At 40.1% G+C, this 15,776-nt stretch overlaps 1 protein-coding gene and 1 long non-coding RNA gene across 4 annotated transcripts; one reads left to right on the top strand and one right to left on the bottom strand.

Annotated features, from left to right (window-relative positions):
- Nucleotides 1–583: 583 nt before the first annotated feature.
- LOC131012344 (flavonoid 8-O-methyltransferase 1-like) lies at nt 584–2,406 on the top strand. The gene is made up of 2 exons (XM_057940275.1): nt 584–1,444; nt 1,932–2,406. The coding sequence occupies exons 1-2, from the start codon at nt 686–688 to the stop codon at nt 2,244–2,246; spliced, it is 1,074 nt and encodes a 357-aa protein (XP_057796258.1). The 5' UTR covers nt 584–685; the 3' UTR covers nt 2,247–2,406.
- A 1,844-nt stretch (nt 2,407–4,250) lies between these two features.
- LOC131012343 (uncharacterized) lies at nt 4,251–15,463 on the bottom strand. Of its 3 annotated transcripts, XR_009097295.1 has the most exons (5): nt 15,055–15,449; nt 14,260–14,956; nt 14,034–14,191; nt 13,775–13,916; nt 4,251–4,366 (listed from the first exon to the last, which is right to left on the bottom strand). It is a non-coding gene; the product is annotated as an uncharacterized LOC131012343 (long non-coding RNA). The 3 variants fall into 3 exon arrangements; XR_009097294.1 differs by having other exon boundaries at nt 4,251–4,388; nt 14,260–15,463; XR_009097293.1 differs by having other exon boundaries at nt 14,260–15,462.
- Nucleotides 15,464–15,776: the final 313 nt, after the last annotated feature.

Here is a 15,776-nt window from a genome sequence, read left to right as displayed (position 1 = left end):
TTGATAATTATATAAAAATGACACAATATTAAAACACACAAAATCGTTGTCTTTTATAAGAATATAAGGATATATTTGTTGTGAAAAGAAGCATCAATATTGTAATATATAAAGCATTATTACAAAAGAAATAAAAAAAAAATAGTCCTAAAAAGGGTACAACACAAATTTTAATAAAACTAGTTTAATTTATTGTGAGTGGAGAAAAAGGTCTACCATGAGATAAAAAAATTTTAAAAGTGAAAATAGACTAATTTTTATGGACGTCCCCAAAATGATAAAAAAAAAATATTTTTTGTGGACGGGTGAGTATTAAATACTCCCTCCGTCCCAACTTAAATGGTGCACTTCTTTTCTGCACAGGATTTAAGGAGAATAAAATTGTAGTTTAAAAGTGTGTAAAGATATGTGGGGCCATATTACCAAAAAGAGAAACATATCATTTTAATTGGGGGGACTAAAAAAGAAGTATACACCATTTAGGATGGGACGGAGGGAGTATAAAAGAGAGTATAAACATAAAAAATGGAGTATTAGTTATTAGTAGACATATAAAAAAATGTATTTCTAAGTTATGGGGCTAGGAATGGTTTATACCAGATCTGGATCCAATATCAGTTCCCTCTCATCATGCTTTATATAGCCAGCGAAACCTAACTAACAGCAACAACTTGTCATAAAAAAGATGGCAGTGCCTAATGTAGATGAGTGTTCCAAACAAGAGCTCCTAGATGCTGAAGCTCATGTGTGGACTCACATCTACCACTACATAAATTCCATGGCCCTAAAATGCGCCATTCAATTAGGCATACCCGATACAATCCACAAACACGGAAAGCCAATGACGCTTCCTCGGTTAGCCATCGCTCTCTCCATCAACGAGCCCAAACACGACGCCCTCCACCGCCTCATGCGCATTCTAGTCCACTCCAAGTTCTTTAACCAAGACGAGGAAGAGGCTTATTGCCTCACACTGGCTTCACGCCTCCTACTGAGAGACGAGCCCTCGAGCGTGGCGCCTTATGCGCTCGCAGTGCTCGACCCGGGCTTCATGGATACGTTCCATCACTTGGGTGAATGGTTTGGAAATGAATGCGTCTCTCCATTTGACTTCAAACATGGGAAAACTCTATGGGAGTATGCAGGGATTCACCCAAGATGGAACCAACTGTTTAATGAAGCAATGTGTAATGATTCGAGATTGGTAGCAAGTGTAGTATTGAAAGAATGTAGGCACATTTTCGAGGGGTTGGAAACTGTGGTGGATGTCGGTGGAGGCGCCGGCATACTGGCGAAAGCGGTGGCGGACGGCTTTCCTGGCTTGAAAGCTACGGTGTTGGATCTTCCGCACGTGGTGGCTGAGCTGGAAGGGTCGGAGAATTTGGAGTATGTGAGCGGGGACATGTTCGACTCCGTCCCGCCCGCCGATGCAGTTCTCCTCAAGGTACCTACTTATTTTATTCTTATAAATGCCGTTGAAAAAATATAGACCAAGAAAATCATGAACACTTTTTATCCTTGATTATTTCGTGAAAAACTTAACAACTTACGAATTTACATTGACAAAATGAGAAATTTGACATCAATTTCCTGAATTTTAATTTAGGAAGGGCGCCTCGGTCATTATTATTTTTATAGAGATGTATTCATCTGTGTTAATTACAAAAAAGTTAATCTACTATCAAGATAGGCTAATTAATAAAGTTTTTCTTCATTATTTATCTTTCATTGTATCCGAGAGACTGAAAATGTGTGCTACTTTAATGTTAAAGCAGTTGTATAATAAAGGGAAAACACCTGTGAAAAATGCTCTAATTAAGAACAGACTAAAACAATATTATCTTTCTTATCAAAAGTGGCTAGAATTGAAAAGTTATTCCATTTTTAATGTAGTGCCCTAGTAATTTAATCCGTTCGTGGTGGTGTGACAGTGGATATTGCATGATTGGAGCGACGAAGAATGTGTAAAAATACTTGAAAAATGCAAAGAAGCCATAGCAGGGAGCAAGAACAAGAATGGTGGAAAATTGATTGTTATTGATATGATTTTGGATGATACGAACGGAAGTGAAGATGAGTCAATTATTGAATCTCAACTGTTGTTTGATGTATCGATGATGACTTGTGTAACTGGAAAAGAGAGAACTAAGAAAGAGTGGGTTGAGCTCTTTTCTGCTGTTGGCTTCAAAACTTACAAATTTCATCCCGTGTTAAGATTGAGGTCTGTGATCGAGGTTTTTCCATAATTAGTTGTCTAAATATATATATTGATCACCTCATACTTGGTTACTCTATATAGTTTGATGTGCGCGGTTTATTATTATATTGTAATAAAGTCGCTAATTTATGCTTAAAAAGTTGTAAGAATATTTATCCATTATTAAGGCTTGTGATTGTATTTTGTTATTACTCTCTCCACTCCTAATTTCATACCGCCCCATTTTGTTATTTAGTTCGTCCCCCAGTTTCATACATCCTTTTAGTGGAATTATTTAACACAACTCCATAAAAGTTATGACCCTTACACTTCAATTCCAGAATGTATACTTTAATCGGGGTACGATTAAGTAAAAATCACTACTAAAGAAAACGCTCATACATAACGGTAATTTTCCGTTATCTATGTACCAAAAAAAGCGTCCTATATAGTGGTGTTATGTATGAAGGCGCTCATACATAATGGTAATATATCGTTACCTATACTATGTATACATAATGGTAAATGAGGTATACATAACATATTGATTACCGTTTTGTATGAATGTAATACGTAACGGTAAAATCTGTTATAAAATGTATTTTTTCCGTTTTGTATTGTAACCATACATAACGCTTTTTTATATCTTACATAACGATTAATTACCGTTTTCGTATGATAACAAACATATATAACAGTTTTTTACCGTTATAAAATTTATTTTTTTCGTTATAAAATATAGTTTTTATATATTTTATTGTCGTTAAATATAACATTTTTTGTATTTTACATAACGGTCATTTCCGTTATATATTTTCAAATGCACAATTCAAGCATATTTTTTTTCCTGTTTTTATAATTTTCTAATTACAAATTATACAATATACAATATCATCAAATACAACAAATAGTACAATCCAAAATACTCCCTCCGTCCCAATAATCTTGTCCCACTTTCCTTTTTGGGTTGTCCCAATAATCTTGTCCCATTTCCTTTTTGGGTAATTTTAAGGCTAATTAACTCTCACTTAAACATGATTCTAATTAAACTTACCCCTCCAAATTACATCACTCGCCTCTCTCTCTCTCTCTCTCTCTCTATCATCTCCCTCATTCTCCCTCGTCGCTCCACCATTTCCCCTCTGCAAATCCACCGGCGCCGCCGCTCACTTCCCCTCTGTTCCACCGGCGCCGCCTCCCTCTTCCCCCTTTGTTACGCCGCCTCCGCCTCCCCCCTTCCCCCTCTGTAAATCCGCTCCCCCATGAATTAGGGCTCGCCGCCGCCGCCTCTGCCTCCCTCTCCTCCTCTGTTCCGCCGCCGTCGCCGCCTCCCTCCTTCCTCCTCTGTAAATCTGTCGAGCACAGATCTACCCTAACACTCGCCTCCGCCCTCCCTCTCGCCTCTTCGGCTTCGTCCTCCCGCCTTCGCCACACAGACGCGTCGCCCAAGCCTCCCTGTGTTTTTCTCTCCCCTCAGACGGTGGCAACTCACCACCACCGCCCTTCGCCACACAGAGCCCTTCGATTCCGGCGACGCCCACAACAGTACAACCCTTCGATTCCACACAAAGCCCTTCGATTCCGACGCCAACAACAGTGCACCCCTTCGATTCCGGCGACTGTACAGCCATAGGGCATTTTCTATTCTTGTTTAATGAAGATTTTGTTGAAATTAAGGATTTTGTTCTTCGCCGCCGCTTCTCTGCAAATCCACCAGCCCTGTCGCCGCTTCTCTGCAAATCCACCAGCGCCTCGCCTTGTCTCTTCTCTCCTCCACCATAGAAATTAGGGATTTTGTTCTTCTGTTCTTGAATTTGTTGCGTTGCTTGAATTGGTTTTCTTTTTCTTGTTTGTTGAATTTGCAGAGTGTTGATTAGTTCTTCTTCTTGAATTTATTTTTGTTGAATTCATGTTTCATGTTTGGGGAGAGAGTGCCGAGAGAGAGAGACATGTTTGGGAAGGGGTTAAGCATGTGGGACCTTCTATTTTACCACACTAATTTCACACTCCTTAATCTCCGTGCCCAAAAGAAAGGGGACAACATTATTGGGACGAAGGGAGTATATTTTATATAAATATTTAACCGTCATTTACAATCTTCAACAAAAAATGGTACTCTGAAGCAGCTTTTAGTCAAAAGTAATCCATCCATCCATCCAAACTTCCATCCTGCAAAAACATGGAATGAAATCTGAAAATCAAAAATGCAAATCAATCCCAATTACAAGATAATTAAAACTTATTACACCACTCACACTCTAAAGAATTTTAAAATTTTAAAGAACTAGAGCAATATCAAGCTCATCACTAACAAATAATTTTCGTGTTCTCATCAAGCAACCCCAAGCAATCAAATATGGACAATACCACCACCAATCTATAATTAAATATGCACCGACCATTTTATTGGAAAGCTGGGATCATCACGCTTCTTTGGAGCATATGGAGGCAGCCATTCGATTAAGGTCTCTTTTCGGGAGATGGAGGAGAATTTTAAACTTGGAACCATGGCTAATACTTGGGAAGATCTTTCCATTCTCAAAAGAATTGGTATAAAGGGTAGAGCGTCGCCTCCTCCTGAGTTTGTGAATGTGTATTGGTGGCCACCGCATATTAACTGGATCAAGGTCAACACCGACGGCTCGGCTGCGGGGGCTCCAGGCAGAATTGCAGCTGGGGCGTGTTTCGAGATAACTTTAGTGTGGTTCAGGGCTGTTTTCACAAAAAAAGAGGAGTAGGCTTTGCTTTTGAAGCGGAGCTACTGGCGATCATCACGGCAATCCAAATTGCTCATGATAGGCAATGGCGCTATCTTTGGGTAGAAGCTGACTCTACTTACGTCGTTCGTCTGTTACAAGAACGTTCCTCTTCAGTTCCTTGGCGTTTCCTCGATTTGTGGAAACGTATTCTGGTCTTACTCTCTGATTTCCAGCTTCATGTTACACATATTTTTAGAGAAGGGAATGCAGTTGCTGACATTTTAGCAGCCGATAGTATGGAGGAAGGTTGGTGGCCTTTTGAAATTGACATCATCAAGACGGCGGTACGCCGGGAAATCTCCAATCATAGCTATGTTCGACAAATCAGTTAACTGGTGTAGGCTTTCTGTCTTGTTTTTGGTTCACTTTTTCGATTTGGTTCAGCCCTTTCAACGAACACTTGGTGGTCGGTTTTTTTCTGGTTTTGGCGCCTCGGCGGCGGATTGCAGCGGCACTCTGGTTTGCTCTTTCTTTGCTGGAGTCCCCGGAATACTTCGGCGTTCCTGGGGTCGGGTTTTGTCCAGAGTTGGAGTGCGCATGGTGGGGTGTATGTCGAGCTTTTGGTTCGAGTTGGTTCGGTTCTTTTATCGAACACTTGGTGGTCATTTCTGGTCTTGGAGTTTCGGCAGATGCTTCTTCAGTTTTCCTTTCGGAGGGTTATGGTTCGTGGAGTACTACCGGCGACGGCGTATAACCGGTCGTGTAGTTACTATTCTTGTGTGGTTCTTAGGTTTGGGTTTTCTGGTGAACTCACGGCGACGGCGTATAACCGGCCGTGTGGTTTTTGAGGAACGCTCACGACGATGGCATATAACCGGCCGCGTAGCTTTCCTCATTTTGTTTGTGCTTACGGCGACGACATCTTACCGGCCGTACAGCTTTTTGTGTGGTTTTGGGGTTGGGTTTTTTAGATAACTCACGGCGATGGCATATAACCGGCCGTGTAGTTTTCCTTGTTTTAGTTTGTTTTTGTTTGCGTTTACGGCGACGGCGTCTAACCGGCCGTGTTGCTTGCTTTGTTGGGTTAGAGCCGGGATTATTTGGGGACGATGGTTAGGCCGGAGTTCCGGAACTTTGCCTTCCGCTCTTTCCCTTTCTTTTTTCATTTTAGACGAGTACTCTTTTTCCTCTTCACAGTTTTTCCCACTGGGTTTTCTGTGAAAAGGTTTTAACGAGGCTCGGCCCTTAGTCTGCTTCTTCTGTGCTTTCAAGGGTTTTTTAGGTTTTTCTTTTCTTTTCTAATAAAATCGCAATTTTAATAATAATGCACCGACCATTTTTATATCCACGAACTCATATGTTATTCATTTAAGTCTTAAAAGATTAATAACTATGGTATATCAAACAGTTCACTTTAAGTAGCATCACAAATGTTAAAGTCTTATTTATTGCATAGAGCTCCAGTTCTCACTAAAACTGTTCACTAAGATTATGCTGTCTTAAAAAAAATGAATGAAAAATAAGCTGGAACTTCAAACAGAAGGAACCTTAGCAGAGATAACGAATAAAGTAAAATCTATCTACTAGCCTTCATTTGTATGTGATATGCTACAATTTTTGTGAAGTCCATCCCATCACACGACTAACAAGAGAGTGTACACAAAAATAAACCAAAAACGAGACCCCTCACATATATCGTTTCTTGCACAGTAAAATTAATAATGTGGAGAAAATAGATTTTTGTTTTTCCTTTCTATTGCTGATTGTGATTTCCCCATACAACACACAACTAAAAATATATAAAAATGGGCTATTCAAAGCAACAATAACTGATATTTAGAACTATTGTTTTCAAGGCTTGTAGCCTCACCTAGCTAAGCTATTCATTCCCCTCTCTTCACAAACGACAATTGGTAAAAACACGTAGATTGTCGTTGGCTTATCCTAGAAAGGAATTCATATGTCATTTCATTTCTAAGTTTGAATTCTCTCAATAGCGAAGTGATGGAGTTGAAGTAGTATATGATTTATGCTTAATTGTTCTAATTTTAGGGGTTTGCATATGCATATTTTAAGTTAAATCTTCTGGAAATTGGTGCGTTTTATGGTTTGTTTTATGCTTTGCAGGAGATTTAGGTTTTATAGATGGAAGAGTGCAATTATGGAGATTTTAGGTTAAGAATGGCGTTTTTATGATAGCTCCGTCGCCAGAGCTGAGCTGTGAGGATAGCTCTGTCGCCAGAGCTGAGCTGCGAGGATAGCCCTGTCGCCAGAGCAGAGCTGACTTGCAGAGTCAGAGCTGAAATTTCCAGAGCTGCACTTCCCTATACAGAGCTAAAATCTCCAGAGCAGAACAAACGTTTCAGAGCAGAGCTGACTTCCAGATCTGTCATGCCGTTCCAGAGCTGACTTCCAGCTCTGACTATCTTTCCAGAGCTGACGCACCAGAGTTCGCTCAAGTTTCAGAGCAGAGTTACAATTGTCGCCAGAGCTAAATTTCCAGAGCTGACTTCCAGCTCTGTCATGACTGCCAGAGCTGACTTCCAGCTCTGTCATGACCACCATAGCTGACTTCCAGCTCTGCCATGATCGCCAAAGTAAATTTGACAGAGCAGAGCTAAAGATCGACAGAGTCAACTATGCAGAGCTGACTTGTCAGCTCTGCTTTTTTCAGAGCTCGCTATGCCAGAGCTAACTTTCAGCTCTGCACTTCCCTCTCCAGAGTTGAGTTTCCAGAGTTCGCGTATGCTGCCAGAGCTGCGATTTTCGCCAGAGTTGAGGTGTTTTGTAGAGTGCGATGCCAGCTGGAGTTACCTTTGCCTACACGATTCTATTGCCTTTAGAGTCCAACTTTGCATGGCAACTTTGATGGTGATCAAGAGTGATTTGGAGTCTATAAATAAGGCTTAGTTATTCATTGTTAAATTATCTTTTGCCCTTATTTTTGTCCACCTTGAGAGAGTTATTATTCCGCAAGGCAACCAAGACTTAGGCGTTTATTGCTTTCCTAGTTTCTTCAAGTTTTTGAGTTTTTTGTTCTAGTTTGCTTTTAAGTTAGTTAATTTCTTTAGTTTTAAGTTTCGAAGGTGTAATCACGTGACAGATTTCATCCTCGTAACGTTTACGGTATTTCGTATTTTAATTCAACTTATTTTGTTTAATCATGTTTACGCTTTTTTTCTTTATGTTTATGCTTTTCTTTCAATTATGCAATTTAAATTATGCACTTTAGTTTCACGCCTAGATTAGAAGGTTTTTAATTTACAAGTCTTTTGTTGGGAACCTTGTGGAATATCCTAACCCTTGTTTTGTTGATACCAAAATTCATAGGACTTAAATGTAATAGACTAGAATCGTTTTGAACTCAAGTGTTAGAGTTCGTTTCTAGTTTAGTTTAGGGATGGCAATCGGGTACGACGGGTACGGATAGTGACTATCCATACCCATACCCACGAACTAAATGGATAGTAGTTGCTACCCACGAAACTATCCATGGATATCAAATGGTATCCAAACCCGCTACCCGCGGATACCCGCTACCCATCGGGTATCCGCGAAACCCGCTATCCGACGGGTATCCGTCACCCACTATCCGACGGATACCCGCTATCCGCCGGATATCCACTATCCGCTGGATACCCACGAAATAGAATTTAAATATAAATTTACAACAAATTTAATAGAAAAAAAATCAACACAAATAGTATAGTTCAAATCCACAAAGAACAATGTTTAAATTCAAATTCACAAAGAACAATGTTCAAATTCATCAACTAAAATATAAAATCCAACAAAGAACAATGTCTATAATTGCTCGAGAGTAGAAATAGAACCCTCTTCATTGAACTCTTCTTCGTCATCTTCAAGACAAGTCCAAAAGCTTCCATTATTTCATTTAGCTCAATATTAGACTTTAGGCCTTATTGTTTGGGCCTATTTTAAAATATAAAATACTAGCCCATAATTTCAAAATATGTATTTAAAGCCCATATTTTATAGAATTTTTTGTGAATATTTGACGGGTAATTGACGAATAATTGACGGGTAATTGGCGGGTATTTTTCGCGGGTAAACGGGTTTCGCGGGTATGGATAGTAAGTATCCAAACCCATACCCACGAACTAAATGGATAGTGAATTGTACCCACGAAACTATCCGTGGATATCAAATGGTATCCAAACCCACCCTAATGGGTTCGGGTTTTCGCGGATATCCACTACCCGCGGGTAGATTGCCATCCCTAGTTTAGTTGCGGTGTCGAAGACTGAAGACTGAAGACTGAAGAATGAAGACTGAAGACTGAAGACTGGAGTTACCAACTGAAGTGTCAGTTGAAGAATCAGTTGAAGACTGATTATTTAATGCGCGCCATAGACTGATACTAAAGTCAAGTATCAGTTGAACATTCCTCCTAGGACTGATCTTCCAACGTTCAGAGGAAGCCACGTACGCTCAAAGTACAGCCGCATTAAATGCAGAGATATCTCAATATCTTATCTCTGCAGAGGTCATTCCTATCTGGTGGCTACTTTTCAGAGATGTCACATCTCCTGTCCTTCAAAGAGAGCCGTTTCCACACAGACAAGGAACCTCGAAGATTGAAGCCTCAGCCCAAATTCGAATTGCTCTCCAACGGAAGAAATCTTGAGGACGATTTACGCCAACGGATCTATTCAAGAGTTCTCCTACAAATAGCGCTTGAGGATCACTTCAATCTTCACCGATTCAACGACATAAGCTGAAGCTCTGTCGAAATAGCTACTCAGCCTAAAGCTTAACCGCTCAAAGCTTGAATCGAAGAAGAGAATTCCAAAGCCAAAATCAGTCACTGCTGATTACATACATTCTCTTAGACCCTAGGCATATATTCTGTGTACCCAGAAGCCAAAGGTCAAACTTGCTTCAAAGAACTTGTTCTTTGTAAGTATAGTTGGCACTCGTTTAAACCTCTCCCCCATAAGAGTGTTTGAGTGACTCGGAGTTCAGGAAGGTACTCTGAACTCTGAAAGGGAAGTCTGAGCACGAGGTGTGCTTAGCAGGGAAATCCTACGCGAGTTGTGTAGGTGCTGAAATCCTATACGAGGTGTGTAGGTGGGGAAACCCTACGCGAGGTGTGTAGGTGCTGAAGAGAGTTTATCTTCAGTTTACGGTTTGCAGTGCACCAGGCAAGCACTTGCGGAGTGGATTGTTGGTCTGATCAACCAGCCGTGGATGTAGGAAAGAGTTTTTCCGAACCACGTAAAAGTCTCTGTGTTATTTACAGCTTTCAGTTTTACATTCATAACTGTGCTATTTCAATTGATAAAACTGAACACTGACTAACAGCAAAGAGAAACCCTAATCCAACTATCTGCTCCACTGAGGCTATTCGAAACTAAGTTTAATTTCCGCTGCGTGTGATATCAATCTGACTGAACTATCCTCTGATAGTAAGAAAGAGAGATATCATCTCTATCGTTGCAAACACGACTGAAGCCCTTACGTGGATCAGTTAAGTTCTAGTGACTTAACTGATAACTCTTTACTGAAGAGCTTTCAGTATCAGTCGTCAACCCTGTTGGTCAAAACTATTTCGGTTAAACAGGTGTCTGGTTTGCATGCAAAGTTTCTTTTCTATCTCTGACTGAGATCCCTCTGATTGAGGTTGGTAGATAGTTAAAAATAGCCTATATGTGTATTCCCCCCCCCATACACCTATTCGAGACCCCACGGACCTAACATCTTTAATTCCTTAAGTTAGATTTATTTTAAGTTGTTTAATTCTTGCCTAGGGTTTTCATTCTTTCTTGCCTAGATTAATTTACAAGTTTTTGTTTATTTTCCCAATGATTTTAATTTACAAAGTTTAAGTTTTTTAAAGGGGTTATTGCCATAAAATACACATAGTTTGCTAATTTTCTGATTTATAACATGACTTTAAAATTTGGCCAAAAAATACATCAATTTTAAATTCAATCTTAATTTTAACATAATTTGAATTTATGAAAAATAAAGATCTATGTGGCATATTATTTTTTATTTTAAATCTAGATGACATATTAATATTTGTTTTAAATCTATGTGGCAAATCCACATACACAAACACACACTGACACACACACACCACATACACACAAACACACACTGACTCACACACACCACACACACACAAACAAGAACACACACCACACACACACTCACAGAGACGCCGCCCGCCCCCTTTCTCTCGGCGTTCCTGCCGCCGCCGGCTCGACGACGGTGCCGTTGCCGGAGCGGCGTCTTCTCCCTTCGTTCTATCTCTCCTCCCTCATCTCTCGTCTCTCAGCTCTCCCTTCGTTTCCCTTGAATTCAAAACACCCACACACAAACAGTGGCGGCGCCGCTCCCTCCACAGATAAGAGTAGTCGCCGACCACCGCCTGAAAACTTGAGCTCCCTCTCCGCGAACTCTGGCGAAGATCAGCTCTATCCCCAAATCGGCCGCCCCAAATCGAATTAGAGGCGCCACCGCCTGAAACCCTTAGATCCCCAAATCGGCCGCTGATTTACGCTTAATTTACTCTATTTTTAAGGGTTTGAATGTGTGTGTTTTAAAATAATCTTCTGGAAATTGGTGCGTTTTATGGTGTATTCTATGCTTTGCAGGAGATTTAGGCTTTCGAGATGGAAGAATGCAATTTTGGATGAATTTGGCGTTTTCTAGATGTTCTGGTCTCCGGAGTCAGAGAAATCAACGTTTCTCTGGAGTCAGAGAAGTCAAAGTCCAGAGCAGAGAAGCGCCAGCGTCAGAAAAGCGAAGTCTCCAGTGCAGCGGAATCAATCGCCAGAGAAATCACCATTTCTCTGGAATCAGAGAAATCGCCATTTCTCTGGAGACAGTGAAATCAAGAAGCCAGTGTAGCGAAGTCATCACCAGAGGAGTCAATAGTCAGAGCAGCCAAGCAAAAGTCCATTACAGTGGAATCGAGAAACCAGAGAAATCACCGTTCCTCTGGCGATACCAGAGAAATCGCCATTACGCTGGCAACCCATTCGCTGGCGAAGCTAGAGAAATCAACCATTCCTCTGGCGATAGCAGAGAAATCGTCATTTCTCTGGCGCGACCCGTTTCCCGGGTGACATCCATTCCTCTGGTGAGAGCTGCGAATTTGGCAAGAGTAGGAGCATTTTCCGGAGCGCGCATCCAGCTGGAGAGTTGCCTTATTTCACACGATTCTATTACCTTTAGAATTCTACTTTGCATGGCAACTTCCATGGTGATCCGAAGGAAATCTGAAGCTTATAAATAGGTCCTCTTTTGACCTATTGAGAGACATACCCGAACCCTAGCATTCATATTTCAGTTTTTCTAGCTTTAGAATTTTATTGCTTTTCAGTTTTCAAGGCTTGGATCAAGATTGAAGATTCAAGCCGCTACTTCAGTTTTTATTCGGTTTTTATATAATTCGTTTTTACAATTGCGTTCTTTTTAATTATGTTGATGTTTTATTATACTATGTCTAGCTAGTTTCCTTTAGCTGATTCTAGGGTTTGTAAATAGTTGATTGAATTTATGTGATTTATTTGTTAATACCTTTGTGCCTTCTAGTTTATGATTCATAATTTCTGGTGCTTGAATTCTTGTGAATTATTTGATCAATAGTTTGCATGTTTAGCTATTCGGTTTGAGACCTAGCGGAGATAACTGTTTAGCGGATTCAGGGATGTATGATATGATTTTAACCTTGAGACCTAGCGGAGATAGGTGGATCATAGGGAGCTATTCTTAGGAGCTATTGGGAGTTAGTAGATTTTCTTGAGACCTAACGGAGATAGATAATTTACTAATCTACGATCGTTGCTGCTCGAGCGAGAGTAATTGATTAATTAAGTGATCTCTTATCATAACTGGATTAAATTGGTACATAGGATTAATAGATTAATTGCGTAGATTTAGTTAATGAATTTAATACCCTAGGATCAGTTGTCTTTTATATTTGATTTTTCCTACGATCTTTTAATTATTGTTATTTGCGTTTTAGTTTAAGTTAATTAAACCTTCCTTCTTTCGTTTGCCTGAATATTACTAGAATTTAATTAGGATTACTTAGAGTGATTCGCTATAATAGTCCCTGTGGATACGATACTCGGTTACTGATTATTTGCTACAATTGCATCGTGTTAGTTGCGATATTTGTTGCTAAGAAATTAGTGATCAGCCACCCCAAATCGGAGCCTTCTTTCTCACCGATAACCCACCTCGCTCTTGCTCTATTTTCCGGCGATAAAGGAGCTCTCCAAATCAAGGTCGACGTAATTTTTTTAAGCTTCAACCTATTTCCAAATAAGGGAGGAGAGAGAGAACGAGAGATGAAGGATGAGAGATAGAACGAAGGGAGGAGACGCCGCTCCGGCGACGGCACCTCCGTGGAGCCGGCGGCGGCAGGAGCGCCGAGAGAGAGGGGGCGGGCGGCGTGTCTGTGAGTGTGTGTGTAGTGTGTGTTCGTGTTTGTGTGTGTGTGGTGTGTGTGAGTCAGTGTGTGTTTGAGTACGTGGATTTGCCACATAGATTTAAAACAAATATTAATATGCCATTTAGATTTAAAATAAAAAATAATATGCCACATAGATCTTTATTTTTCATAAATTCAAATCATGTTAAAATTAAGATTGAATTTAAAATTGATGTATTTTTTGGCCAAATTTTAAAGTCATGTTATAAATCAGAAAATTAGCAAACTATGTGTATCTTATGGCAATAACCCCTTTTTTAAATCAAAACCTTTACTGTTTTCCCGCGATACAATTAGAAGCCCTTAAAAATCTTCCTTGAGAGATGACACTGGGTCAACTTACCATCACTAGGATGTCCTTGTTCTATTGCAAGTCAAACTAGAGGTGTCTAGGTTGAGTCAGTATACCTTATCATTTGAGCGCATAGATAGAGGATGTACGAAATAGAGGATTGTCGTCTTCTGATGAAGCCACGAGAATGCAAATTAATGCCCCGTAGCTGGATTTGTAGGTGAAGCAATAAGAGTGCCAGGTAGCAAATGCTCCAAACTGTGTCGTCCCAAAATCACATGAAAGCAAATTAGCATACTTGTATGAAAACATTTATTTCTATACAAGTAATGTTATTTCAAATAGCTTGTTATAAAATCTATATAAACAGTGTACCTTTCGTAGGGATATAAGAGTCATCATCATTTACTTGTCGGCTTCTATTACCATTAGAGACGTTATAAACTTATAAGAGGAAGATTCGGTTTTTTTCAGCATTGAATTCTCACCATCAACTTCAACAGCTTCCGATGATTCTTGCCAGCCATCGAGTTCTGCAGCAACGAATATCAGATTTTGAAAAGAAGAGTAAATCCATGATGTGTCTGACTTATATCCTAACCTCGCAAAACATTCGGATTAGCATGACCAGAAGAAGCAACAATGTTCTCTATTAGCAGAGGCTGTCTCGGGGGAGGGGGAAACCGAGACACCAACAGCTGTAACGCTTGACAAAAACCGATAATTATGCTGCTGATATCTACTCATCAAACACTTGAAAGAGAATGAAGCAGAAGAAAGATCCTTATAATGGCATAGTTAAAACGATTCTTTGCTGAAACTAGATCACCTTTCATCCATATGCAGTTACCTAAGCTTAACCAAGCAACTGCAAGTGAAGGATTCAGCTTCACCTATTGAAAGAGTATGACCAAGAAGATCAACCACGCACACGTAATGCTTCTGACCAGGGTCAATTACATAAATCACCTAAAGTAAATGCCCTTATAGATCAAGAATTTTGCAGCTCAACTTATTCTTACGAGCTAAAACAATGTAACTGATCTCCATAAACATAACACCCATATAATCTTGTAACTTTTCAGATTGAAACAAAATACGAACTAATCAAATCATATCCACAATAACACCAAAATCATCAAGTAGAAAACTGAAAAGAGAGGTGCTTACTCCACAAAGAACCTCCCAATGTGCATTGAAGATAAGAGATACAACTCTAGCACTCGCACATTCAATAAATTTCAAATTTGACATACCTGATATGTCTTCTCACCCTCGAATCGACGATCGGTCAATTCCTGAAATAGGGAAATAGTTAGGGAAGAATTAGAATTAGGATTGAAATAGAATAAGTAAAGAAAATGAACAAAATAGAAGAAGAAAATGGGGGAGCAACAGCTGAGAACCACCGGGGCGGAGGTGCAACTGGCGGCGGTTGCTGGTGTTGCTCGAGCCACGGCGATTCGCGGCAAATGTTGACAACAGAGAGAATTTAAGAATTGTAATTCTTAAATTCTTAAATTATCTAGAATTCTGATAAGAGACGATACAGTTCGATTGACTCAAACCAAAAAACAAAGAAAAGAAAGTCGCAGAATCAACGAAACAAGAGTCGTTTGATTTACACCAAAAGCCCCCAAACTCAATAATAACAGTCGGGCCTTCTGAATCAAAGTGTGAATGTGTGTGATTTATGTGTGTTCAAGGATTGGATAGGAGCAGGGGTGGGGAGTAAGGGGGTAGTGCGCATGCCTTTAGCGTTGACGACACGTAGGTGGTAAAATCCCGTTTTGTTGTGTTGAGGCTATGAAGATAGGAATAAGTGAATAACGGATACTGAATATCCCACACTCACCCCGTCCGAAAATTACACCTTCGCCCGCCAATTAACACTGATTCTGTTTTGTTACCGCTAGCTCTCGCCAAACTTAAATGGCAGGGAGAGAGAGAACGAGTAAGAGAGAAGGAATACCTGAAACGGCGAGAGCAAAGGGCGTGACGAATGGTTTAGCAGCGGCGGCGGCGGCGATGACAGCGACAGCGAGATTCACCGGAGAAACAAAAATTGAAAGTGAAACTTGAAACCCTAGATTTCTCATTTTGAAATCAAAGGGGTAT

This window comes from Salvia miltiorrhiza, chromosome 2, assembly GCF_028751815.1.
Source record: "Salvia miltiorrhiza cultivar Shanhuang (shh) chromosome 2, IMPLAD_Smil_shh, whole genome shotgun sequence".
Taxonomy (NCBI): Eukaryota; Viridiplantae; Streptophyta; class Magnoliopsida; order Lamiales; family Lamiaceae; genus Salvia; species Salvia miltiorrhiza.
The sequence above is the reverse complement of the archived record's forward strand: the minus strand, read 5'-3'. Positions and strand labels throughout refer to the sequence as shown.